This window comes from Osmerus eperlanus, chromosome 2 (assembly GCF_963692335.1).
Source record: "Osmerus eperlanus chromosome 2, fOsmEpe2.1, whole genome shotgun sequence".
In the NCBI taxonomy this organism is placed as follows: domain Eukaryota; kingdom Metazoa; phylum Chordata; class Actinopteri; order Osmeriformes; family Osmeridae; genus Osmerus; species Osmerus eperlanus.
The window spans coordinates 21,847,182-21,873,293 of NC_085019.1; the positions used below are offsets into that span (position 1 = coordinate 21,847,182).

Genomic DNA, 26,112 nt, shown 5'->3' on the forward strand with positions numbered 1-26,112 from the left:
TACTACATATCTATCTTGGTTGTTTTTCCTGAAATCACCCCAACCCAGCAGCTTCGGAGAACAACCGTGCTGGAAAACTTGACCTCTGTTACTAAGAACTGCTTGTATTCATACCGCCAGATCCAATTATTTATGGCCCGGTTTGGATGGCATTGAGATTTGTGATCCAGTGTTGTGTTGAGCGACGCTTTATTTTTGAGAGGCCCATTAAAATGTTTGACGAGCGCCGTTCTTGATGTGCTGTATTATCTTGGCCTACTGTTAAGGTGAGGGGAACCCTCATGATGGACATATTAGAAGTGTTTGTTCTCTTGAATGTTCATCCCAGACATTCCCCCTGCCAAGGAAATGTCCCGCTGGATTAGCCAGTAGGATCCCAGGAGTAATGAAGGTCCAAATCTGATCCTGTCAGATGCTGGATTCTCCGTTATCTTGGTGCAGTGCCTGGTACTCCTCATCCCATTGGCTCGTCTCATGTGAGACACGGTGTCTTCATGTTATGAGAAGTGTGTTTGTGTGTAATGGAGGGACTGGTTAACTTGGACGACTTAAGTGGAGTTCTGTGTAATTCCACGATAAGGAGCTGGGATTATGATTAACCTTCCTCACCTCCTAAACCGCAGGCATCGTACACAGCCTCCTGTGGTGTGTGTGTGTGTCTACGTTTCTTATGCAAGCACTTTCTTATGAAGTAGCTTGATCCATGTTAAATCCCCTTCCATGTCATTACTCTTTCCGATCATTTATACTCTCTCCATCCATGAACTTGGAACACGCCGATGTCACTGGACTACTCAGAATTCAACGGTTTTAGCAACAGCATGGCATGCAATTCCAACTGAGCTGATGCTTCGTAGACCAAGACCCATGTTGGACCATCCCAGAAAAACTGTTGCTGCATGATCAGAGGAACCCTGTTTAGCATTAGCAACTTGGTGAATGTCCCGCCGTTAATGAGAGATACCCCAATTAAAGACAGTGACCTTTGCGTACCTGCAGTGACCTGCACGTACACCCCCCCCCCCCCCCCCCAGACGCAATCAGGACGCGCGATATGCACCTATCTCTACCAGAAATGACCATTAGACATTCTCTCGCTCGCTCGAAATACAAAATCCCCGATTTCCGGGAGATTGTACAGCACTTGCGGGCGTCAGGGAGCCGCTATTGAAATGCGGGAGACTCCCGGACCTTCCGGGAGACTTGGCATGTCTGAGTTTGGACTGTATCACAGTAGGTGTAGCGTGCGGGCCCCAGACAGGGAATCCTGTGCGGCAGCTACAATACTAGCTCCCGGAGTAAGTCGTGTTTACTTAATGACTAGCTGGAAGTCCCTAAGTCGTTCTGTTAAGCTAATCCCTCAACGTCTGGAAATAACATTTAAACCAGAGAAGGGCAGTGGAGCTAAGGTGATGGGTTTACTAGAACTCAGCAGTCTGTTGATACCATGGATAAACAAGTTAATTTGACTGAACTTCTGTGTCAGTGAGATTGTTGTGTTTTCCCTCCAGTAACTAGTCTAGTGCCTTTTACCTGACGACTCCTTGGTTACATAACATCATTAACCCTTGTGTTATCTTCGGGTCATTCTGACCCATCAGTCATTGTGACCCACCGTCGTATTGCGACAGATTTACCGCATACAAAGACAAAGAGAAGCATTTTCTTTTAACCGTTGGGCTGTCTCAGACCCCCCACATTGCAAAGGTTAAAAGAAAATTATTTTAATTTGTTTTTGTATTGGGTAAAATTGGGTAAACACAACGATGGTTCGTTATGAACCTTTGGGTCATGTGACCCGAAGGCAGCACGAGGGTTAAAACAGAGAAAGACTTTCCAGTGTTGTCAGATTCAAAGGCTGACATGCATTGTTAAACATTTATTGTTGCATTGGTGTGGTGTTTTTGACAGAAGTTTACATCACAGATTTTAAGCAATCACTACACAATAATATTCTTTAGCAGTGGTTGTATATATTTTCAAACATCAAACTACATCCGTTTACAGTAAACAAATACAGTCATGAGTCATTTCCACACTTGTGTATTAAAACACTTTTGTGCATTGAGTTGAGACATTTGACATCAGTACATTTATGTACAAGATATGGTTGAATCTAATGGTTGCAGTCTAAGTAGTCCTTTGATGGTGTCACCTTGTTCTCCATCCCCAGTTATTTATTCAATTTTCAATCAAATTGAATTTATTTATTCAATTTTCTCCAGTTGTCTGGTATTTTCTCTGGACATTGCCTTTTTTGGTCCTCTCTGATAGTCGGTCCCTTCTCCCCCTCTCAAAGTTCATTTGGCTTCGTTGTTGATGGAATGCTGAACAGGATGCTTTACCGATATGCAATTGTCTTTGGAGATAAGTATTCATGTTTTTTCGGGATTCTGGGAAGCGAAGTTTTTAAAGGTTACGTAACATAAAGGGAAGAGTAGCTAGAAACCCAAAGTACTCTTGTGTTTTTGCACGATCACTGATGGACTGGGGATGGAAGATGACATGGAAAATCCCCATCAAATCCATTTCATCCTCTTGGATTTGAATCGGTTTGGCTCTTTTTACAACGTCGATCTTCAGCTAATCTTTTCGAGGCAACAATGTTCATTTCACTCTGTCTTGGCAGGTGAACGTCCGTTTAAAAGCATAAAGGGTGTGTTGCAGTTCAAAAGAAAATGGAAATTGATTGCATAACTGAGTGGTACAGCTATCCTGATTCCTGAGGCCAGACTGTGGGCCGTGTACTGTACAGTATATCCTGTGAAGATAAAGGTTGACGTATCCAGAAGTTGACAGTGTGTAGTCTGAAGTCAGGAGTGGTTCTCTCCCACAGTACTGACCGAGGGGCTCTGTCTCTCTCAAACCTCCCTGGGCAAGGCGCTGTAAGGAGCAGAGCTGCCGGGGAGGATGGAGGGACTGTTGTTGGTGCTGTGCGTGGGGAAGAAGGGGATGTGGGGCATCGCAGAGAGCAGCGACGGGCTGTACGGGACGCTCTCGTCCAGGGGACAGGAGATGACCACCTCGTCCTGGTCCCACACGTGGAAGGCGTTGTGGTGGGACAGAGACATGATGGGAGGTGGGTGGCTGGGTCCGGTGACCCGGTTCAGGACGTTCTCCTTCATCAGTTCGTCTTCCCTGGTGGGGCCCAGCAGACATTCTGAGGATGGGGGGGAGAACTTTGTCAAGCTCAATCACATGCATGGTGTCTGCCAGATGCTGCTGGTGTAATCATAATAATGGAAAATACTAACATACTTTAAACATCATATCAAATATGATATTAAACAGTCAGCAATACAATTAATTCGCCTGAAAATAATTGTACAAAATGGGAACAGAAATATGTATTTTTGTAACACAATTTAGTTTCCCATAGATATTTTTTTATGTTCACGGGTCTCCTTATCAATTACCTGCAATATCGATGGCCAGGTCCTTGATGAGATGTCCAACTATGGCATAGGCGACTCCAACCACTACTACTGCAGCCATCAGCATGTACAGAACCGGCTTAGGCAGCGGAATGAGTGAAGGCACGAGCGGCTTGTATTGCTTGTACATAGGCTCTTCCGTGAAAGTCAGAGCGGTGAGATTCATGGAATTCATGGCAAAAACTTGGTAGTGGCTTTCCAGAAGATGGATGACCTTTCAAGAAATCACTTTATTCGATTCCTCGGTGGAGCTCAACTTCTTTGATGCATCAGTACGATGTGGTTCTATGGAGAGAACCCGTTGTTATGAACTTTGAAATCCAACTGCTTAAGTGACACACGTTGTTCAGTCCAACATACAATTCAAGAGAATGTAAAAGCTATATACCTGCATCTTTGTCAGCCTTGTTCAAACACAAACCTGCAGCGATTTGAGCTTGTAGCCTATCTGTTGATGAGATACAGGCATTCGATTTGATCAAAAACGTTTTCTCATTGTTCAACTCAGTCCATGCATTTGGAGACTACCCTTTCAACATACAACTTTTTACGCGATAGTTGCTGTCCTCGGTGCTGAACTGAAATCGCTCGAGCCACCTGTTGTAACTAAATTTCCCTGACCGACCGCCTCCTATTTGTCGTTATCTGACTTGCTTTGGAAAATGATGGTACCCTTGAACGTACCTCCCTCTTTTTAGACAACCCTCTGCTATGCTTAAATAAGCTACCGCCGTGCCCTTAATTCTCCTGTTGAGGATTTACGAAGAAAAGGTATAGTGTAAACTAGGAGCTATTCTGAGTAAGTTGCGTGTCGGACCAATTAAACGCTCTCGACAATTGTCGAGCATCAACACTCGACCGCCTGCGGCTATTTGCGTTAATCCATGTTAGCTACCTTGAAATCACAGGTTCTAATTTAAGATACAAATAATTCCACAACCTGATGCCATAAGAAAAACTGTTGCACCAAAACAACCACACACTCCAAAAAAACTTTTGTTGTTGAACAATTTATACACCACATCTACATTCATTTAAATGCACAGGGCTATGTTAATATACAATTGTTATTTAATTATAATTTTTGATTATTCGAGGTAAAGGTTTTGACATTCATCACCATTAGAGTTCGTCATATTATGCGCAATCAAATTGTCAATAGTTTCATCCTGAGGCTCCTACTGTAGGCCTACCTCGGATTTCAAAATCTTCAAATCATAATATTCACACCCCTCAATACTTACCAGATTATCTGTTTGAAATTTGATGGAAGGTTTTACTCGGAATCAACCATAAATCTGAGTTTCATCACCGTATATTAAGCCACATTTACCAGTGGATTAGTAAGTACCTGCTAAATGTATTGCATTAATGGAATCTCGTTTGCAGTGGTGAAATGTGCAGAAGGGACACTATTCATTCCAACTCAGTGTGACTAAGATACAGTATGGGATAGTCAAGGTTGGACAGTGATAGATAAACCGTTTGTCAATCCAAATGCATACTCAACACATTTATAGACAATTTGTTCAAAACATATGACCGAATCAAAATGCAGATTCATTGGTCAAACATTGAACAGCCTTTTTCTTATGTAAGTGGGTTTGGGCATACCCACACTAGGATTTGTTAGTTTCATAATTCCCTACTTCAAATCAGAGGGAGCAGCCAGACATTCAAAGACGCTGAAGAGGTTTTATTCAGTGTAGAACTGGAGCCTGGATCTGCAGGGCCCAGCTCTCGGGTTCTGTGAGCAAGCTGGGGCCAGTTGTGCAGTTCGAGGAGCCAGTTACATTAAACATTATTGTTGTGATATACAGTAGTTTTCTTCATTGCATCGACAGGCAAAATACCAGGTTTATCATTATTCAGTCTCTACATTTAGGGGGGCCACAGGGGGGGTCTGAGCTTGTTGTCGCAGGGGCGTGACCTCTTGGCCTTGATGGGAAAAACCCTATAGATTATCCACTGGATATAGACTTCAATATTACTCACAAAGAAAATTCTGCCTCTCGTACGTCTGTGTGTGCATACTCTCACAACACACACACACAGCGGACTATGGCTGTGAGTTCCTGTTAGTGGGAAATTCTAGAAAGGAACAATGACTAAAACAGAAGGGCTCAAATACAAAACTGTTGCAGTCGCCCCTTCCAAGGACCAGTTTCCAGGGTGATCAATAGACGTTAGTTTGTAACACAATAACACTCACATTCCTCTCTGAACCAGACATCCGACAGTCAACACCATTTGAATGGGTTCAATTTAGCAAGGTAGCTGGAATAAATAGGTTATCATACTAACCACAATGATAAGATGGATAGCAGCTCGGTAGTACCAGAGCCATAGAGCGTTTTGGGTGCTCTAATGAAAATGACACCAATGAGGTCATAATCAAATACAGGCAGCACATTTTAGCGGGGTTTATTAACTGGACTTTTAACAATTAAGTGTTCCATTTGTTTTTTACTGTACCCAAATACTATCAAGTGAAATATAGAAATATGGTGACGCAATACATGTCATCGTGGAATCTTGCGACTAAGCAAATTCAGTGCGAGATTCAATTTGACAGAACTCAAAACTAAATACATGGAAGTAGTACAATTCCTATAGGCATATTACAAGCATGCCGGCGTTGTTAATGATAAGTGGACACAGTGGAAGATACGCGTCATTTAGCCTATTTGACATGGATGGCTTTATGAATCACGTTTGTCAATGTTGATCAGTAAGTGAATTATATCTCCCTTCAACAAAGGTCATTCTGATGCCCCTCTCCCAGGGCTTATTACGCAGTTAAGTGTTTACTGAACAAAAAGTTGTCACAAGTCGGGCAACATTATGTAATACACGGCAAAAAGTAGTGCCTTTGATCTTCAGCAGCAAACTAAAGCAAAAAAAATAAAAATTGGTGGGTGTAGAGAAACACAGTAGAGCAGATTATATAAAAGCTTTTATTGGTCAGATACAAGAAATGTTATGCAGATGTCCATCATGTTACACATCACCTGTGGAAATAAAGTCAGAAGTTGCACATGAACCCCTCAAAATGCTTGTTGCTACGGTGAGACATCCTACTGTCCCATTTCAGTAACAATCTACAGTAAGCAGTAATCAAAAGGCAACGTTAAGTACAGTGGGGGGCAGGAACTGCAGTGAAGCAGAGATTGATCAACTTACTTAGACAGGTAGAGCTGTACTCACTAACCGCCTCGTCACCTGAGGAAAGATGCATGGAAATTGAGCAAAAAGGCACATGATAGCCCATTGTGCGTGTGCCCGGTGTACATTCATACTTTTCTGGTAATAGTCGTAGACTTTGACCACAGCAGGTTGGAGGTTCTTGACAGGAAAGTCTTCCACCATGACGAGCGTGTAGGACATGGTCTCCATTCGCTTCAGCTGGAAAACAAGGCCTTGCATTAGACTGCAATTAAATCAATACTGGCAATGCACCCATTTGAAAGTAGTGTCATTTTTACAGCTGTGTTTGTAGATGACTGGACCAGTAGTTCCAGTTCAGCCTAGGGTTCACCTACCCGTTCTACATAGATGATCACATGTCCATCCTTCTCATCAACACGCTTTGAAGTCTTCATCTGGAGGAACACAATGCGAACATTACAGTAGGATGGTAGTGTAGAGGTATCAAGCCACTTCTAGTGAACACAAAACGTCTGAACTCACAGGGTTCACTGAGGTCTTGTCTAGGACGAAGCCGGAAAGCAGTTTGACGTCAATAATAACCATGTTGGTCTCATTCCGGAGACCACTGTACCTACAAAAGACAATTTGAAATAAAGTCACGTCAGTCCACGTGCTTAAACTATACTTGTAGCTTTAAGGATGTTATTCCAGTTGGCTTGGTCAAAGAGGGCCAGTACCTGACTTTAACCACCAAGATGAGGGAGGGATTGGGTTCACACCTATCGACCACCTCAACTGTCACAGCAAAGGCAGAGACGTCTGGACGAGGGGGGGTGTTGTAATACAGAGCGATCTGGAACAGGTTGGAAGTCAGAGGTTACACAACTGCAGTAAGGTCGGTGATGGTAACTAAGGGGGTACAGTCTGACCTGGACAAACACACAGCTCTCCCCTTCAGCCCTGATCAGGTACTCTCCAGGAACCTGCTCTAGTGGCTGTTCCTGGTACAGCAGGCGGTTCTGCTGGTCCACCCTGAAGTCCTGCCTCCAGCCACCAGAGGTCACCACCACTGTAGTAGCACCTCCTGGACTGTAGGTGGCAGCACCGTATTTTGCCAGGGCCTGCAGTGCCACCACTGTGTCCTGGTGAAAAAGGTCAATAGACAATGTTATAGTATATGGAGTTGTTTGGTTTTTTTCAGTGGAATGTAGGCATCCCTACTTGTGTAGAAGAGAAGCCTCCATTGGGGTCCTGTTGCTTGACCAGCCAGAGGACGATGCTGGATGCGTAGTCCAAGCCAAAACCCTCCATCACCGGTCCGGAGAGAAGCGCGAGCAGCACGTACGAGGTCATCTCCACGGCGATGGAGTTCAGGCCAGTCCCAGGAGTGGCCGTTCCCTCCCAGTGACGAGCACCATCTGTGGAGGGCGTGTTCTCAGCATCAGGAACAGTTCTCACACACGACCCAACCGTTGCTTCTCATCATTGGCCCCTCTGAATCTACACCAGTTGTTCCATGGTCCTAACCCATGGGCACCAACCAGCCAGGCCAGTCTAGCCAGGTACCTGTGATCTGGGCAGCCTGGTCCAGGTGGGTGATCAGCATGCTCCGTGTGTCCTGGTCTCCTGCCAGGGTGAAGGTGTAGGAGAGCAGGGCTACAGTGTAGAGGTTAGCCACTGGGTTGGCTATCGCAGTCTGTAAGCAGCCCAGACAGGTCACCACCATGGGGTCCTGGAGACAGACAAGCAGTTAGGGTAAGGGGTGTGACTGCAGGGAGGTTACGGCAATACTGTAGACTGTCTCCACCTACAGTGGTGTCATGGCCCAGCTCCAGCAGAGCTGCAGTGACGTAGGCAGTCAGGGACACGTCGTCACTCACGCCTCCCTGAAAGTCACAAGACAAAACGGGAACCAAGTTGGCCAACAGGGCTTCGACAGAGGCGCTTCGTTTCAGGTGGTCATAACATGGCCAGGTATGTGGGATTAAATGTTGTGTCCCTAGATGACACCGATTTGGTCAAAGGCTTAAAGCCTTGTCAGGTCACGACGGTCACGCTGTACAAATCAGGGCCAGGTAGTGAATAGTCAACCTGATCCTTCTGCCTTTACCTGCATGTCATTGTGGAAGAGCTTCCCCACAGAGGTGACGCAGCCATTAGGCTGCTGCAGACCGGCCAACCAGGACTTCGCCATGGTGATGTGGACGGGGTCGATAAAAACTAAAGGACTCGCCCCTCCGAAAGACTTCATTACGAAGGTGGTCAACCTGTGGCCACAAACGAAACTCAGATGGCGGCAGCCAGCCAAACATGTGCTACAGCCAGTTGAGAAATGGGATTCATTTTGCTACTACAGCATCTCGGGCATCTAGATCGACCAAGCAGACCCACCACGTGTTGCCAGACTCATCCCTCTGGCCAAAGGCGCTGTACGATCCATCAGTATGTCTGTAGTTGAGCTCATTCTGATAACCTGAATAAAAAAAAAGAGAATCCAAACCCAACAGGTGAAAACACGTCACCACTGGAAGCCAGTCATTCAAGCCTTCCCACCGGCTTGTGCCTCGGACTCACCACCCTGCAGGAAGACGACGGCCTTGAGCCCGATCTCAGTGGTCAGTTGATGGGTGCTCCGCAGGTACTCCAGGATGTAGACGTTGGGGGCGAACTGAAGCATGTTCTGCTCTCCACAACCGGAGGGCATGGCCAGCAGGCTGCCCACATTCCTCAAGGCCCTGCCCATCAGGTCACCTGGGAGGAGGCGCCAGGTGGTCTTTATTGGAGCCAATTAAAAGAATTGCAACCGATGCTGCCAAGTGGCAGCAGTACTGAAGGGTGAGTATACAGTACTGGAGGTTCTTACCCAGGACAGAGAGCGAGGCCTTGGCTGATCCAATCACAAACTCAGCTGGCAGCTGCAGAGAGATCGTCTCCTCTACTGGACCCGCTGGAGACAGCAAGTGGACAAGAGCATTACCCATTAGAAGCGTCAACATGTGCAAGCCACCAGTGTTGATATTAGACCAGTGTTAGTAGCAGGCTCACCTGCAGGGCAGAGGAGAGCATTGTAGCTGACAGTCTCTTGGATCCCCTCAGCCTACAGGTAAAGACATTAAATCTTAACATCCTTGAGTTCATATGGGCTTGAACCCACAACATTGACGCAGCAGCAACTCACCTCCACCAAGAATGTCTGGACCACCGTGTCAATGCGGCCCATCTTGGGAACAGTGGGCAGGCCTTTGCCACAGCGAACAACGGTCTTTATGGCCTCTGCGCTCACCTTCACACTCACCTCCCCTAGTCAAACACCATCAAGGGTCAAGTCTTGCATGATCGAGTGCCTACAAAGCTCATATTCCCCCCTCCTCACCTAGAGCGGTGGGGGTGATGAGCCACTGGAAAGTTCTGCTCTCAATGGCACACAGACACAGCTGGTACTGGCAGTCAACACAGGATGTGATGCTGAACTGGTCTGATTGTGACACGGTCACTTTCACCTAAGGAGCAGATAGGACATTCAGGACACTTCATCCTCAAAAACAAAGAACCAGTCGTTGCTTAGTGACACCAGTAGTCGAGCCCCGCCTCCTTCAGGCTGCCGCAAGACAAGGAGCTCCTCATTTACCATGATGCACGTGGAGAGGTAGTTGAAGACGGTGGCCCGGAGGGCGAACACCTCGCCGCGGATGACTGAGAACGGTAAGGTGAGGCTGACGAAGAACGGCTGGAAGGCTGTGAGGGTCGTACTGGGCGCCAGACCCAGACCCCCAGGGGACGTGCAGAAAGCTCCAGAAGCCCATGTGGTAATGGTGTCAGGGACGGTCTTCTCAACCGTCATGGTGCCAGAGTCTCTGGGGGGGGAGAACATGCTGGGTTAGTCTGAAGAATCTAACAGCACCTCAAGAGTAGTTGACACGTTCAACATGTCACAATTCAAGGTTGGTCCAAGCATTGTAATTGACGCTGTACTTTATACCAAAACTACAACGCGTCTATTGAATGCTCATATCGGCAGGTGATTTACCCAACAGGCACCATGTCCCAGATCCAGGTTTCTGGGAAGTATGTTCGCAGTGTCTCTTCTCGGACCACGTCAGCTGAACCACTGATGGGGGCATTCAACACTAGGGGTGCAGCCTGAGGCTCTCTCTGCATAGCATTCAGCACTGGGAGAGAATGTTTTGGGGTTCATGGTCAGTCCCAACATGTCTGGGGAGAATCTCTGGTCATAGAATGCTGAAGGTTAACTTATGAAACCTGAACCCAGTATAAATGTGATGTGCATGGTTGAAATGATTATTCTGCATGAACATACCAGGGTAAGGGTAGGATGTACAGTCAAAAGGCATCTGCACATCAGAGTTGGTCATGATCTTCATGCCTATATCCTAAAAAAAGAAAGACAAAAGACTTGTATTGAACTACAAAAATCAGGGTTAAAAAAAAATTAGCCACTTAAATTTTTGCTTGAAAACAAGAAATACCATCCCTTGATAGCACTTACTCTGAAGACTCGATAAACATCGACCCTGTTGTTAAAAATCCAGAAGTGGCCTAATCGCCTGTCCACTGGCAAGGGAAAGGGGTTCAAGGGTCCCTCAGGTGTGCATGGGTTGGATTCAGGGTCTTCGATATTGTAATTGTAGCCTGACAACTTGTAGAACGGTAGTAGGCTATACACCTGCATACAGAGAAACAAAGGGTCACTGCAACGATCAAAACGCACGCAGTATACGAGCAGGCACTTGTCAAGATGGTTCCAGAGCATGTGGTCAGATAAGAGCGGCAGGGTACCGATTGGCTGCTGAGCTCCTCTCCAGGCTGTAGCAGCAGGACTGACTGGTCGATGGACCTGACGGAACAGAGGGAGCCTGGCTGAGCCTTCAGCATCAGGGACACAGTCCCTCCAGGTAGTGCCTGGAGCGAGGAGAACTGCAGAGACACCTGCACACACACAGCATAAACTTAGCATAGCCAATACACATGTATGGAAAGTTTGTTGGTTGAGGTTAGGAAGCCCTCTTATTGTACAATTCTGGCGATGCTGACCACATCCGCGTACCCCCCCACTACACACTTCCTTTTCAGAGGGCTTCAAGCATTTTACTGTCTGGGTGGGGTCTGATCAGTCATCCAAGTGGAATCCTGAACAATCTGACAACTAAAGATTACTGGTCAAATTCTGAACCCTAGTGGGGACCATGCATCTATGACTGGGTTCTACACAGGCGGTGGAGACAAGCATACCTTGTTCTTGAGGCAGAGCTCGACAGGGAAGTCCATGCTGTCGGCCACAATCACTCCATTGGGCATGATTGTGTACACAACCACTTGTGCCACTGGGGCAAGCTCATCAACATGCTCAAGTGGCACACGCAAAGTCCCTCGGTTTTCTAGAGACAGTTGACAGTATGATCAACCTACAGGAAAAGTTACAGTAAATGTGACAAGGCTCCTCGACTGTACCTGAGTTCTTCACAACAGACACGGGGAGACGCCCACTTCTCACCACACTGCCTCTGGACATCACCTACAGGACACACAAATACCAGACAAAGTTTATTACATTTACATTTAATCATTTAGCAGATGCTCTTATCCAGAACGACTTAAAGTACAGGGACATTCGAGGCAAGTAGGGTGAAGTGCCTTGCCCAAGGACACGTCATTCGACACGAGAATCGAACCAGCGACCTTCTGATTACTAGCCCGATTCTCTAACCGCTCAGCCACCTGCCCCCCTATGCTTTGTCAATGGAATCTAAGCAAACAACCACTCCACACCCAGGTCAGGCTGTGAACCCATCTTAGCTCTGCTTGCTTACGTAAAGCATGCTACGCCATCTTAAGTTCAGTTTGAGACCATTCCCTTTTTGGTGCCATGTTAAGACAACGGTCTCATCTAGAATCTCACCATATAAAAGAAGTCCATAGTCTTCTGGCCCTTATCGAGTTCCTTCCCCTTGACAGTGTAGGAGGCGAGTAAGACGGCGTCAGCGTCGCAGGATAAGCTCTGGTTGGCATACTGGAGAGATACAGAGCTCCTGCTCTTGGAGTAGAAGGCTGTGATGTAGTGGTAGGCTGAGCTGTATACTGGCGTGCGTGTCAGTCCAAAAGACAACGCTTCCAACGTGGAGCGGGCCTGAATACAGCACAAGAAAGCCAGGGGTGGAAGTTACGTGCTAAACAAGGTCACCTGGGTAGGGGGGGGGGGGGTGGCAGGCAGACCTCCAGAGATGCACCATTCTTCCAGGTGGTGGTGACCAGAGAGAAGGACACCATGCCACTGCTGTCTGTGGTAAGGGTCCAGTTCTCTGACTGCCCATCTGTATTCAGGATCAGGTAGACCAACTCGTCAGCAGCGGGGGAGAGGTCTGGGCCCACCACCTTGATCTGGAAATCACAGGACACAGATGACTGCAGCACAACACCAAAGCTGTCGGCTTAGTTTTTCATTAGAAACCAAAATCGCATATCCAACTGTATACATGGCTTGGAGCAGTGACCATTTCAAAAATGTGAAATTGATCATGTGCCGCATAGTTCTACTACGGCTGACGGTCGAGCGGTCACCTTGCCCTGGAAAAGGATGCCAGGTTTGAAGTATGAGGGGACACCCTCAAACGTGACATCTCTGATAGTGCTGGTGAACACGGCACTGCCACTGCCCTTCATGACAACCCCTGGTGGAAGGACAGACCAGGTCAGGGAAGAAAACATCCGTTTGAGCACCATGAATAGGCTCCAACATTGTCAGCATCTCCCTTTGCCACGTCACTGACCCAGTCTCCTCCCCTTACCTGTCCCACTCTCCTCTAGTTCCGCCTGCACCTCAAAGACATCCTGATACCCATATTGGTCCAGTCTGAACAGAGTCAAGTCCACCACTTGTGTCGCACAGCCGTTTGGATCAGTCAAACCCAGGTTATACTTCTCGCAGATGTTTGAGCCTCCTTCTGGGTGACCCCAAATAGAATAGTAGTTGTTCCTGCAGACCTCAGCCCTCAACGAGCCCAGGACAGGCTTCCCATACGTGTACCTGAGGACCAGCACACACTCAGCTTAATACCAAAACTGGTCTAACGGAGTCACGTGACCCAAGGTTTCTGTAGAACTTACTTTCCACACACCCTCAGTGTGACCTCAGTGTCTAGGATGGTGACGCTGGGCAGAGACACCGTGACCTCGAACTTGGGCAGAACTGGAATTGAGACAGTGTTAGAGCAGAACCAACCATCACCAGGGGCTTGAACACACACAGGGCCCATTCTGACCATATTCTTTGAGGTCGAAGCCAGTGGAGGTCTGCTCCCCCTTCTCGTTCCAGACGGTGATGATGTATCGGCCCAGAGGGGCCTCTGCTGTGGTGGGGTGGGAGAGGTCCAGCATGCCACTGACCGTTGAAAGGTCCAGCCACTGAGCGATGCGGTTGGAGTTGGGATCCTGGGCACCCGTCAGAAATGCAGAAAGTGTGTTTAGCGTCAGAGGGGAGGGGCATCTCCAGAAAATGGCTTGCCTGTCTGGGGTTAGTCCTTCAAATACCAAGTAGTCTTACCTGAATCGCCACAGTTTGATACTGGGGGGGAAAGAGAAACAGTGTAAAGCAAAGTTGACTGATCATGGAGCTACTGGAGGAAGTTAAGGATCAAAAACTTGGAGCAGTCTCAGGAGGTAGCTCACCTTCTGGTTGTACGTCCCAAAACTGGAAGTCAGAGAGACGACTCGGAACTGAACTGGAAAATGGTCAGAAAACATCACATACAGGAACAATGCCATCCAGCCAGTAGGCTTGGAATGTTTGTAGACCTGCAAGCGTGGCACAGACTAGCCATGCGCAAGTCAACTCAATTTTGTATTCCATGCCAAGCAGAGCAAAGGGGGAAAGAAGCGCATCAGAAGGGTCTCCAACAGGAATACCACCTACCCTTCTGGCCAGGTTTGTAGATGGGCTTGTCTGTCTGGATGATGGTGATGAAGTTAGAGGGTGTAATGAGGATCTTTGTCTCCTTGCTCATCGAGTCCTTATATCCAGTCAGAGAGACACCGAGGGTGGCCACAGTCTCAAGCAACACAGAGGGTACCTAAAAGACATCTAGATATGGGCATTTTGGCAGGCAAAACACATGGACTACAGATCTCAGCATTGGGTTAAAAAAGGAGTTCACTCCTCCAAAGCCAGAAACAGCCCTGTATGCATGAAGGTCTAGTCAAGCATGGAGGGCACTTGGCTCAGCTCGTAAAAAAGGTTTGACCTTAGCCCATCTACAGTACTTATTGGAGCGTACTGGCCTACACAACTTGACATTTACAAAACAGTTTAGGTCAACAAGCTAAGTTTTTACATGTGAACCATAGAGTAAGAGGGAGGGGGACAGACAGAAGGGGGGGAATACAAAAATACCTCAAAGGGGAGACAGATATAAAAGCCCTTGTTGACGCTGGTCTCCAGCAGCCTGGCTAACTGTCCCTGCTCCAGCTGAAGGGTCACCACGAGGGAAAGGGGCTCCGTGGGCTTGTGAACATGGACACACAGGGTCTCCATGCTCCCACCCACCACCTGGGAGCTCATCGTCACCAAGTAGATGCTACAGAGGACAAGACATGGATCAGTTGGCTGCCAAAGTACGCAACTCATCTAGGCTTGTCTCGACTCCGGCGGGAGTCAACAAGTTAATGGATTTCATGACTCTGCATTGAGTGATAACAAACCAAGCCACCATGTGGGTGTTGAGTTGTCAAGTAGTCGATGTGTGCACAACAAATTAAAGTGTAGTTTGCTCATCTCATACAGGACACAATTACACATTTCAAATGTTTGGTATGGAAATAGGCAAAGCGTACTTACGATTCATTGAACATGCGCGAGGTCGCAGTTTGCAAAAGCGCAGAAACCACTAAAGCGAAGAAGAGCATTTTTGGTTCCAAGACGGTACGGTCGGTGTTGGTCAGCCGCAAAGAGGAAAATGATCGGTCAGAAAATGTTCTTCGACCGGTGAATACTAAGGACTCACTGGATACATCTACTTGTAGCAAAGAACACGACTCCCAATTGGTTAATTGATGTCCCACCGTCTTCCTCCCGCCTCTTTGATTAAATCCACCAATTTAACCTACCTGACTATCGTGCGCTCATTCGCTGTCTTTTCGCGCGCATTGAAGTTGGCAAGGTCGTTTTTAGGAAGAAGTTAACAACATTCTGCAAGAAGCGAATTTTGTCCTTATCCAACTGATGGTAACAAAACGCATTTTTTTGTTGTTGACAGATTTCAAATTTACAAACTGAAGTAGCTATAGCTAACTGCTACTAATGTTTAAATAGCTATTGACTAGCAAAGTACTACTGTTGCATCTACAACTCAGCTAACTACTGTAACTTTCCGTTAGCTACTGTAATGTCTGTATCTGTACTAGCTAGATAATCTCGCTGTACTAGCCCTACTGAACACTACTAGCGTTACATGGTAAAGTTAGGCGAAACATCGACAATATCAGGCAATGGATTACAAGCTAGCTACCTTATCCCCAGAACATGGAACAGTTCTATATTGGAGAGTCAGGTCCTGGCCGTCAGTCAACTTCAAAATCTACCTACACAGCAAAGGTAGGCTACAGTAGTGTAATTTATGTCTTAGCCAAAAAATGTAAATGCTGTGATTCCATGAGGCTGACGTTAACTGAGTAGTCGTCCCTGAAATATGATTAAATAACGTCTTATGTATTTTTCCATAGGAACGTAAAACAACTTCCTTAACGAGACCTGGCATTGAGCATGACCTTTCAGGTGATGATACATTGTCATTTGACCTGGATGAAAGCCATGAACAGCAAAGGTAGGCTTCATGACGTGACATAATAGGCTGTTAGTGGTTAGGATAGTTGCCTTCAAGTGTTTTACCTTTTTAACATTTGAATGGTATCATATGGAGTTTTACATAATAGCTTAACTGAAGAATCTTCTCGTTTTTTTGCTGCAAGTGAGGACTCTGGTGCCAACATGTCAATCATCAGCGACAGAGAGGAGTCCAGCCAGCTGACCTTTACTCTCAACTCTAGGATAGAGGAGATAGGAAGGAGAGCTCAGAATCTGGTAGAGAGGATCAACCAGAGCAGGGCCACAGACCAGGAGATCATGACCAGCTTTGAGAACAAGCTGATGAGCAAGGTGATGATGTGGCAAGTGTCCTGGCTGTCAACGTCAACTTGATAGCAAGTTTTTGTATCAGAATCAGGTTGATTCGCCAAGTGTACACAAACAAGGAATTTGCTTTGGTGGGCAAATATTGGATACTATAGACCGGTTCTGCAGCCGTGACGATGTATGTATAATTGGTCCAGTAAGTGAAATGGTAAATGGTATATTTACAGTATGTGTGTAACGTTATATAGTGATGTCTGAAATAGATCCACTTGTGTGCCAGTGTATGTGAGCATTTGACCAGTGTACATGCGTTGGTGTGTGTGTGCATGTGTGTGCATGTGTGTGTCCAGGTGAGTGAGGTGTGCCTGCAGGTGAAGGAGCAGATGTTCCGGAGCTACGACGAGCACGGCCGTGTGATGGAGGGCCGTCTGAAGGAGCTGTCCGAGGTGCTGGCGAGGAGCAGCCAGCTCAGCACAGAGCTGCAGGGAGCCAGCCACACCCTGACCGCCATCAACATGGGCCTTCAGCAGAGACCCGGGCTCTGATCTGTCACACATGCACCTGCTATGACTGCCCTATACTGTAGGCCTAGTTCAGCCTACCCATTGTGTTCGTTGTGACTGTTGACATTACTGCACGGCCCTCTGTTCGACTGTGCTATTGATAGGTTCAATGTCTAAGTCGTTCAGGTGTGTATACTGTAACTGGCAGTCTTGCATGGTTGACCTTGGGCTTGTGCCTTGTGTGTGACAGTCAATGTGGTGTAACTGCCAAATGTAATAAACAATTTGAATAAAATTGAGATATTTACTCTCTCCCAATAATTGTCTCCCGAAAAACCCATCTTAACAAAAGGGATGCTATAAATCCTTACCATTGTCATTGTGAGATTCAATCCAAGTATATCCTGGCAGACAGCACATATCCATGGCATGTGAAGGGATAAAACTAGTGTTCCTCTCCACTGTAAACCACATCACAATACATTAAATCTGGTCCAAAACGTAAGCTGCGGTGCTGTTTAGACATTGAACCAGTTGTCTTCATGCCCAATCGCATTGATTGAAAATACATAACTCCCATGGATAAGTATGACAGAATAAACACCAGCTAAAAAAATTGTAGTAAATCATGCTGAATTAAATGGACCACACCTACTGTTTGAAGGTTTATACCCCAGGCACCTGATGCGCCCAACAAAACATAATTGAAACAAACCCCAAAATGTTTAAGGTCAGAAAAGCTTTATTCAAACCATGCATGACCACATCTGGTTAATGAGCTCATAAAGTAAGTAAGTAAGTAAGTAAGACTTTATTTATATAGCACATTTCATACAAGAATTGTAGCTCAAGGTGCTTTACATAAAATCAATAAAAACAATAATACAAGTGATAAACAATTCAAACAAAAATTAAAATCCCAATAAGATCTCTGTTCAAGAGAGAAAACAACTTTAAAGTAGGAAAACCCTTTTGAGATCAAATTACTTAAATGCTTCTGTAAAAAGGTAGGTTTTAAGCTGTCTTTTAAAAATGTCTAGAGTGTTTGCTTCCCTAATATTTATGGGTAATTTGTTTCATAGTTTTGGGGCGTAATTGACAAAGGCCGAATCACCAATCTTCTTATGACTGCTTCTGGTGACCTCTAATAGGCCTGCATTTGATGATCGCAGTGTTCTAGCTGGTGTGTAGTTTATAAAGGAGTTAGCAATGTAGCTAGGTCCTTGTCCGTGTAGAGCTTTGTATGTGAGGAAAAGGACCTTAAAGTCAATTCTGAAGGTAACAGGGAGCCAGTGTAAAGTAGCTAGGACAGGACTAATGTGTTCTCTCCTTTTAGTTTTGGTTAATAATCTAGCTGCAGAATTTTGAATGAGCTGTAGTCTTTCAATGGTTTTCTTGGGAAGACCAGTGAAAAGTGCGTTACAGTAGTCCAGCCGGCTGGATATAAAAGCATGAATTAACTTCTCTGCATCATTTTGGTTTATGAATGGTCGTACCTTTGCTATATTCCTCAGGTGAAAGAAAGCTGTTTTGGTCACTTTATTAATGTGAGAGTTGAAATTCAAATCTGAGTCCAGGATTACACCGAGACTCGTCACCTCTGGTTTTAGACAGGGGGTTAAGCCTCCAAAATTCTTATTAAGCATCTCTCTTTTGGATTTGGGTCCACATAGTAGGACTTCGGTTTTGTCTTCATTTAATTTAAGAAAGTTATCATTCATCCATTTGTTTATTGCCAACAGGCAGTTGGTAATGGAATTGATGGCCGTTGCATCGTTGGGTTCAGTGGATATATATAGTTGTGTGTCATCCGCATAGCTATGGAAATCTATGTTATGTTCTCTGATTATGTCGCCGAGTGGTAACATATAAAGAGAAAAAAGTAATGGACCTAAGCAGCTTCCTTGAGCAACCCTGTAGCAGTTCTCATGTTTCTTGGACCTATGGTCACCTAAACTAACATAAAACTTCCTTCCTGTGATATATGATTTCAGCCAGTTCAATACACTATCCGTGAACCCAATAAGCTTTTCCAGTCTATTGATTAGGATGTTGTGATCAATTGTATCAAATGCTGCACTGAGATCTAACAGGATAAGGATAGAGACTTTATTTGCATCAGAGTTTAGTCTGAGGTCGCTAATTATTTTGGTGAGAGCAGTTTCAGTACTGTGATATTTCCTGAAACCTGACTGCGAGACTTACAGGATGTTATTTTCTTCAAGAAAATAATTTAATTGGACTAAAACGATCTTTTCCAGTACTTTACTAATAAATGGAAGGTTTGATATTGGTCTGTAATTTGCAAGTAGACTGTTATCCAATTTGGGTTTCTTTAATAGGGGCTTTACAACAGCTGTTTTGAAGGCATCTGGGAAGACGCCAGTTCTAAGGGATGTGTTTATAATCTCTAGCACCGGACCTGAGACACTATCAAACACTCGCTTAAAGAATGTTGTGGGTATAGGATCAATATCTGAGGTTGTGGAGTTAGATTCGCTGACAATTTTGGAAAGTTCACTAAGTGTGATACAGGTAAATGTGCTCATGGTTATGTTGCAGAATCTACTGATGTCAGTTTCGACCCCACTATTAATAATACTCGCTCTGATCAAAGTTATTTTGTTCTTGAAGAACAAAGCAAGCTCTTCACATTTAACTGCTGAGGACGGAGGTGGGGCGGGAACAGTGTTTAGCAGCTGGTCAATGGTGGAGAAAAGAACTCTGGAATTTCTGGCATTTTCTGTAATAATGTTGGAGAAATATTCTCTCCTTGCTAGACGGATGGTTTTGTTATAGGTGGTTAGTGTATCTTTGTAGATATTGTAGTGGATAGTGATCTTTGTTTTCCTCCATTTTCTCTCTGCTGCACGGCATTTTCTTTTCGTTTCACTAACATTTTTATTTCTCAGCCATGGGTGCCAACAGATTACATCTTAACCCTCAAAAAACATTTCCTCAAAATGCTCAAGTGAAATTTAACCACGAGAAATGATGAGAGAGGTTGTGAGTTTGAACTTTGGTACTCACAAACACAGATCTGAAGACTCAGTCCCAAGTTCACATCTGGACCTCAATCTAAACCGTTTCCCCCCCCGAAAACATTTTAAATCATTTGACTAAAGTAACACTTTATCCCTTTTAATTGAAATTGGTTATAATGAAACTTTCTAACTTATGTTCAGAAAGTCAGGACTTTGAGACTGAGAGTAGAAAAATAGCTTTAGTCGGAATTGAAAATCTGCCTAAAATAATTATAGTTCACAACAGCCCAAAGGTTCAGTGATAAACTTCTCTTAAAACCTATACCTGGTTATTCCCTCAAAATAACGATTTAATGTACACAATCTACAAACTTAGGAGAGAGAAAACCTTGGCATTATGGTATACAGAGTTGACAGTCCATTTCAACAACCTGCCAGCTACTTAAGCATTGTTCAGAAGCAGTTTGAAGGGTGGTTTATATTAGTTGTTGTCTGTAGAGGTGCTAACAGCTGCTGGCAGTCTACTTCCCCACAGTGAAGGACTGTAGTCCAGTGATAGCTCTGCCCAGAATCAGAGCATGGATGTCATGGGTACCTGTGGAAGACCAGAAACAATAAGCACACAGGGAGTCAGATGGCTGAGCGGTGAGGGAGTCGGGCTAGTAATCTGAAGGTTGCCAGATTCCCGGTCATGCCAACTGACATTGTGTCCTTGGGCAAGGCACTTCACCCTACTTGCCTCGGGGGAATGTCCCTGTACTTACTGTAAGTCGCTCTGGATAAGAGCGTCTGCTAAATGACTAAATGTAAAATGTAAATGTAAGCACACACTTGGAATGGTGGGTGGCAGCAATGCATAATATGGGAATATCCACCAAACTAAATGTGCGAAGAAAATACAGATCGTGTGTTCTGCAGGGAATGTCTTAACCCTTGTGATATCTTCGGGTCATTCTGACCCATGAGTCATTGTAACCCACCGTCGTATTGCGACAAATTTACCGCATACAAAAACAAAGTGAAGCATTTTCTTTTAACCGTTGGGCTGTCTCAGACCCCCACATTGCAAAGGTTAAAAGAAAATTATTTGTATTTGTTTTTGTATTGGGTAAAATTCAGTGGCGGCTGCTGATCTTTCAAAGAGGGGAAGCTCATTTTCGGCCTACATCCTAAAAATGTTTTATTTATTTGGCTATTCACTGGCTAGTTCACCACTACGACACTAGCCTAGCCTACTGAATGAATGAACGAACGATCTAACAAAACAATATTAATCAAGGAGGAAATGTGGAAATTAGGTTAAACTGAAACAAGGAACGTGGTGTATAATTGTATGAAATGTATGATGAAAATTGGTTAGCAATTTCGCCAAGCAAATACCAAGAAATAGGTTGCTGCAGCTTTGGTGACTTTTTGTAGTACAACATTACTGTCAATCAAAAGGAGACGTAGTCTTTCGACAGACCCTCCAATCATCACGCGGAAGCTCAGCGTCCAGGCCAGCCCACTCCTCCATTCACCCCCAGAGACGCTGAGCGTCCGAGGCAGGACATAATCTCAGCATTCATCCAATGACCGTATAGTTTCGAAGCACTGAAAAAAACTGTTAAAAGCAGCCCCATTGAAGTCCATGTAAGCTGAGCTTCAACAGGGAAATGCACTGTGACGCTACGGGAATGTATGAGAAGGAAATCAGTCAGTCGACCTGCTAATATATGTAGCTGATTCTGAAAGAACTCGTCTTCGATATGAACGTGTTCTAACGCATTTAAAATGTTAACACAATAGTAAATATTTGACCATTAATTTTTTGAAATTTTAGGGGACGCTGAGCTTCCCTTGCAGTCTTAAAGAAATCGCCACTGGTAAAATTGGGTAAACACAACGATGGTTCGTTATGAACCTTTGGGTCATGTGACCCGAAGGCAGCACAAGGGTTAAAGATCTCTGCGGGTCTTAATTGTGGCAAAAGCAATACTTTCCTCCCATGTCTAGTGCTCCCATACTGCCCCCTGCTGGAGAGAATGTGCACTGACCCATCCATCCTCCTCTCCCCTCCCCTCCACCCTCCTCACCTTCGTAGGTGTTGACGGCCTCCAGGTTCATGACGTGGCGGATGACGTGGTACTCGTCGGAGATGCCATTGCCCCCCAGCATGTCTCGGGCGTGCCGGGCGATGTCCAGGGACTTGCCACAGCTGTTCCTCTTCAGCATGGAGATCATCTCCGGGGCCGCTCTGACGGGGGAGGAACCCGCAACACACGTCACCCCCTTTTCTACACGCCGTACCTAAGAGTCATCTGATCCGTCAAGGTATTCTTTGTTTCCAGGCCCCCTGTGTTCTCTAAAATGCCAGCTCTCTCCCCATGTTATGTGATGAATTTGATGGTTGACATATATCAAATCAAATCAAATGTATTTGTATAGCCCTTTTTACATGCAAGCATGTCACAGAGGGCTTCACATATGCCCATAGAACTGCCCCTCAACCAACCTAAACCCTCAAGGAAGACAAGGAAAAACTCCCAAAAAACTCAACAGGAGAAAAAAATGGAAGAAACCTTGGGAGGAGCAATTCAGAGAGGGATCCCCTCCTCCAGAGACGGTTGGTGAGAGAGAGGAGCAGAACACAGGCTAAACATAGTCATACAATGTCGATGGGTTTTTAAAACACCACAATCCATTGTTCAACTTTATAGATGTAGGACAGGACCGGGAGACTCGCGACCAGGTCCAGCGTTGGCTGACCGACGACCAGGCAGGTCGTCAACTGACAACTCAAACCCCCCACACTACAAGGGATGTGTGTGTGTGTGGGGGGGGGGCAGAGAGAGGAGAGCATGGATTAGAGAATGCCAGGAGCAGCTAACAGTTACAGTCATAATAGAATGAGATCCCCACCTGTCAAGTGTGGACTGGTGCAGCAATTTAACAGAGCAAAAAAGGGGAATTTGATGTAACACCACACACCAAGACAGCGACAGCCCCCCTCATTTGGAACATGAAATCTGTTCCAGGGGAAGAGAACTCTAAAATAAGTTATACTTATAGAATAAGGATGGAAACAACCCGTCCCCCGTTGCCTCCAACTAGTAACATACTTACCTTTAACAGTCGTAGAATTGACTAAACAATAACGTTTTTAACCTAATTTTAAATGTCGAAACAGTATCAGACTCCTTAATTGAGACAGGTAATTTGTTCCAGAGAAGAGGTGCTCTATATGAGAACGCCCTACCTCCAGCTGTTTTTTTCTTAATTTTGGGAACCACCAAAATTATTTCTATATTTTTTAGGACCGAAAATTTGAACCTCGGTTTTATCCGAATTTAGAAGAAGGAAATTTGCAGTCATCCAAGCTCTCAACCTAAAAAAAAACATTTTTCCATATATGTGGTTTAATCTGAGTTTGGTCCTCTTAAGAGGTTGTTTTTGACATCTACAAAAGCACCAGTCAGGGTTCGCCGTGTCCAGCCCCTACGTACTTCTTGTCGTCGATGAGCCTGCCCAGTTGCAGGCAAGCCTGCAGGCCGATGGTGATCTCAGTCAGCATGTCGGCCATCTTCTTCTGCATCAGCTGGTTCCTGGCCAGAGGCACCCCAAACTGGATCCTGGGGTGACGAGAGAGGGGACAGGAAACCGCGTCACTACAGTGCGTGGAGGAGAGAGGGGGCCTAACAGGGCACTGTGTTGAGAAACCGTCCTGTAGATGTGTTTATATATCTTATGGTTAGAATGTTGACGAATATGGACAGTTGAGGGTTCTTGAACGTGCTTAAGTAGCAGTGTAGAATCATGACATAATTACATTTCGCCCCGGATCTCCAGGGGCGCTGTACAGGGGGGAAAAGTTAGGACGATTCTAAGGGCCCCTGACTGACAGGGGCCCCAAAAAATAGGCAAAAAGTAATATAAAATTATATTATATATACCATCATCGAGTATAATACATTTAAAATATAATAATACAATGATGGCCCACTTTGAATTTTTGCCATGGGGCCCGAAATTCCTGGCGGCGCCCTTGCGGATCTCTAACCACAGGCTCAGATTGGTTACTAATTAAGATCTATTGGGTATCAAACAGCTTACACCACCTTATGAGCAATCAAATTGCGCAATCTGCTAAATGACTAAATGTAAATTGGGTGTGCTCAAGCCTTCGGCGAGAGCACAACCTTTGTTCTCTCACATATATATTATTATTCTTTTTGCCCCCCTAAAACTCAGTCAATATTTGGCCTACATAGACAACCTAGGTGTCAAAAGTTTCGTCTTGGTAGCGATTGAGTTGCTTCTATTGGGATTTACGTTCCGTTGCATGGTTTAGGCTCAAGTTACGTTTTTGTGGCGAAAAGTGAAGCTAACGGTGGCTAATTTGCTAGCCACAGTCACTGACGTTACTAACGTCACTACGTCACTAACGTCACGAAAACACGCGTGACTACCTTTGGCAGAACATTCGTTTCGCATCTGTTAACTTGGGGGATAGCTAGGCTAACTATAGCTTTACTGCAAGGCAGCTGCAGAAACGCCACAAGCAAAGAGGCCAGGGTGATAACTATTTACTCATTTTACTTTGTGATATGACACACAATTGTGATGTGTAATGTACAATATAAGCTGATATTATTAAGGAAGTACATCTACTTTCGGAAACAGTAGTCTACTATTTCACTGAAGTATTAGCATCATGACATTAGCCTGTGTTGCCCGGGCAACACATACTACAGTGGTCTATGATGTAGCGTTATCTGTTTTCAATCGTTAAAATAAACATTCCTCACATATACATTTTCGTTGTAGGATTTATTCTGACATTAGTAAACGATTTGTTGGTGAAATTACCATTACCTGTGGTTTCAAACTAGTGTACTGTAGCTCACTGCAACGCTGTAGCCTACGCGAGACACTACACAAACATCTAGCTACACAACTGTTTAGGAAGTCAAACGGCGACAGAACATGTTCGGCACTCCCCTTACTTAAATCAAAAGTCTATCTAACTACTAACCTGAACTTCATTGCCACAGCCTAAATGTTGTCATTCTGTTCATGAAAATAATTAATTTCAGCCTAAACCGTACAACGGAACGTTAAATCCAATTCAACCAACGCAATCGCTACTAAGATGAACACAGCAGTAGTCTAGTACTGTACCGTAGTAGTACAATTTACCGGGGCAACTTTTCCACACAGGGCTATATCGCATTTTGCGTTGTTACTGACAATGAATGATCGCTACCAGTGAGCTTTTTATGAATGAGCGATTTTCCACAAAATAAATGTCAAGCTTATTTACGTTTTGGGGGGCATATTTTCAGTTAGCAGATGGTACTGTTTGAATCGCGATTCCATCTTCTACTGCCGGGTAACGTCGTAGAATAATCTTCAAAGGGGGTTCTTTATTAATGAATGAATGCAATGAGTAGGCTAAATGCCTGAAAATATCACGAGAAGGGAAAAACTTAAAATGACGTTTAAGTCATAGAGATTAGGTCAATTTTTACACCGGTCTGCCAAATTTATTCGTTTTGATTCAACGATGAGGCAGCCTCTTGCAGGGGAAATGAGAAGACATCTATTTCATTCTACACTTCACTCGTATTTTCAGTTGTAAATGAGCAGCAAAAAAAAAATGCTTTTAAATCTATGTAATCTTTATAAATAATAAGTATGCATTTTTATATAAAATATACAGAAATATCAGTTGTAAAAATGTCATTCAAAAACGGACCCCTGTGCAACCGACGCAAGCAAGCACACCCTACAATTTCCCCAGAAATTGTACCCTCTCTAGTTGTTGGTATTATTATTAGGGTTCCTCCGGTAGGAGGGAACCTATTGTTATTGTTGGTATTCTTATTAGTATTTTTCTTCTCCTTGCGCCCATTTTGCGG

At 45.0% G+C, this 26,112-nt stretch overlaps 3 protein-coding genes across 3 annotated transcripts in view; 1 reads left to right on the plus strand and 2 right to left on the minus strand.

Annotated features, from left to right (window-relative positions):
* Nucleotides 1-6,395: 6,395 nt before the first annotated feature.
* On the minus strand, nucleotides 6,396-15,594 carry LOC134015233 (alpha-2-macroglobulin-like protein 1). Its single transcript, XM_062454626.1, has 35 exons — nucleotides 15,433-15,594; nucleotides 14,989-15,172; nucleotides 14,512-14,668; nucleotides 14,268-14,320; nucleotides 14,143-14,163; nucleotides 13,862-14,030; nucleotides 13,707-13,788; nucleotides 13,388-13,626; nucleotides 13,161-13,270; nucleotides 12,816-12,980; nucleotides 12,502-12,729; nucleotides 12,054-12,117; nucleotides 11,835-11,980; nucleotides 11,382-11,531; nucleotides 11,092-11,268; nucleotides 10,903-10,975; nucleotides 10,612-10,753; nucleotides 10,213-10,438; nucleotides 9,958-10,084; nucleotides 9,763-9,884; nucleotides 9,630-9,681; nucleotides 9,448-9,531; nucleotides 9,159-9,335; nucleotides 8,976-9,057; nucleotides 8,695-8,851; nucleotides 8,396-8,470; nucleotides 8,151-8,316; nucleotides 7,806-8,002; nucleotides 7,514-7,726; nucleotides 7,322-7,437; nucleotides 7,125-7,215; nucleotides 6,977-7,036; nucleotides 6,734-6,839; nucleotides 6,614-6,656; nucleotides 6,396-6,445 (listed from the first exon to the last, which is right to left on the minus strand). The coding sequence occupies exons 1-35, from the start codon at nucleotides 15,498-15,500 to the stop codon at nucleotides 6,442-6,444; spliced, it is 4,326 nt and encodes a 1,441-aa protein (XP_062310610.1). The 5' UTR covers nucleotides 15,501-15,594; the 3' UTR covers nucleotides 6,396-6,441.
* An 11-nt stretch (nucleotides 15,595-15,605) lies between these two features.
* LOC134015270 (synaptonemal complex central element protein 2-like) overlaps nucleotides 15,606-26,112 on the plus strand; it is a 51,186-nt gene continuing 40,679 nt past the window's right edge. Inside the window, exons 1-5 of the mRNA XM_062454690.1 lie at nucleotides 15,606-15,804; nucleotides 16,103-16,188; nucleotides 16,317-16,417; nucleotides 16,563-16,749; nucleotides 17,076-17,271. Coding sequence (XP_062310674.1) covers nucleotides 16,117-16,188; nucleotides 16,317-16,417; nucleotides 16,563-16,749; nucleotides 17,076-17,270 — 555 coding nt within the window. The 5' untranslated portion in view covers nucleotides 15,606-15,804; nucleotides 16,103-16,116 and the 3' untranslated portion in view covers nucleotide 17,271. The remainder of the gene's footprint in view (nucleotides 15,805-16,102; nucleotides 16,189-16,316; nucleotides 16,418-16,562; nucleotides 16,750-17,075; nucleotides 17,272-26,112) is intronic.
* Nucleotides 20,153-23,820, minus strand: LOC134038109 (glutaryl-CoA dehydrogenase, mitochondrial-like). Its single transcript, XM_062483724.1, has 3 exons — nucleotides 23,698-23,820; nucleotides 22,288-22,448; nucleotides 20,153-20,807 (listed from the first exon to the last, which is right to left on the minus strand). The coding sequence occupies exons 1-3, from the start codon at nucleotides 23,784-23,786 to the stop codon at nucleotides 20,734-20,736; spliced, it is 324 nt and encodes a 107-aa protein (XP_062339708.1). The 5' UTR covers nucleotides 23,787-23,820; the 3' UTR covers nucleotides 20,153-20,733.

Excerpts from the sequence above, each read along its gene's own strand:
- LOC134015233 (XM_062454626.1), bottom strand. The coding sequence starts at position 15,500 with ATGCTCTTCTTCGCTTTAGTGGTTTCTGCGCTTTTGCAAACTGCGACC. Across the intron at positions 15,173-15,432 it reads TCGCGCATGTTCAATGAATC|CATCTACTTGGTGACGATGA; the intron begins GTAAGTACGCTT and ends TGTCCTCTGTAG. Across the intron at positions 14,031-14,142 it reads ATCAAACTGTGGCGATTCAG|GATCCCAACTCCAACCGCAT; the intron begins GTAAGACTACTT and ends ACGGGTGCCCAG.
- LOC134038109 (XM_062483724.1), bottom strand. The coding sequence starts at position 23,786 with ATGCAGAAGAAGATGGCCGACATGCTGACTGAGATCACCATCGGCCTG. Across the intron at positions 22,449-23,697 it reads AGGCTCATCGACGACAAGAA|AGCGGCCCCGGAGATGATCT; the intron begins GTACGTAGGGGC and ends CTCCCCCGTCAG. Across the intron at positions 20,808-22,287 it reads GGCCGTCAACACCTACGAAG|GTACCCATGACATCCATGCT; the intron begins GTGAGGAGGGTG and ends GGTCTTCCACAG.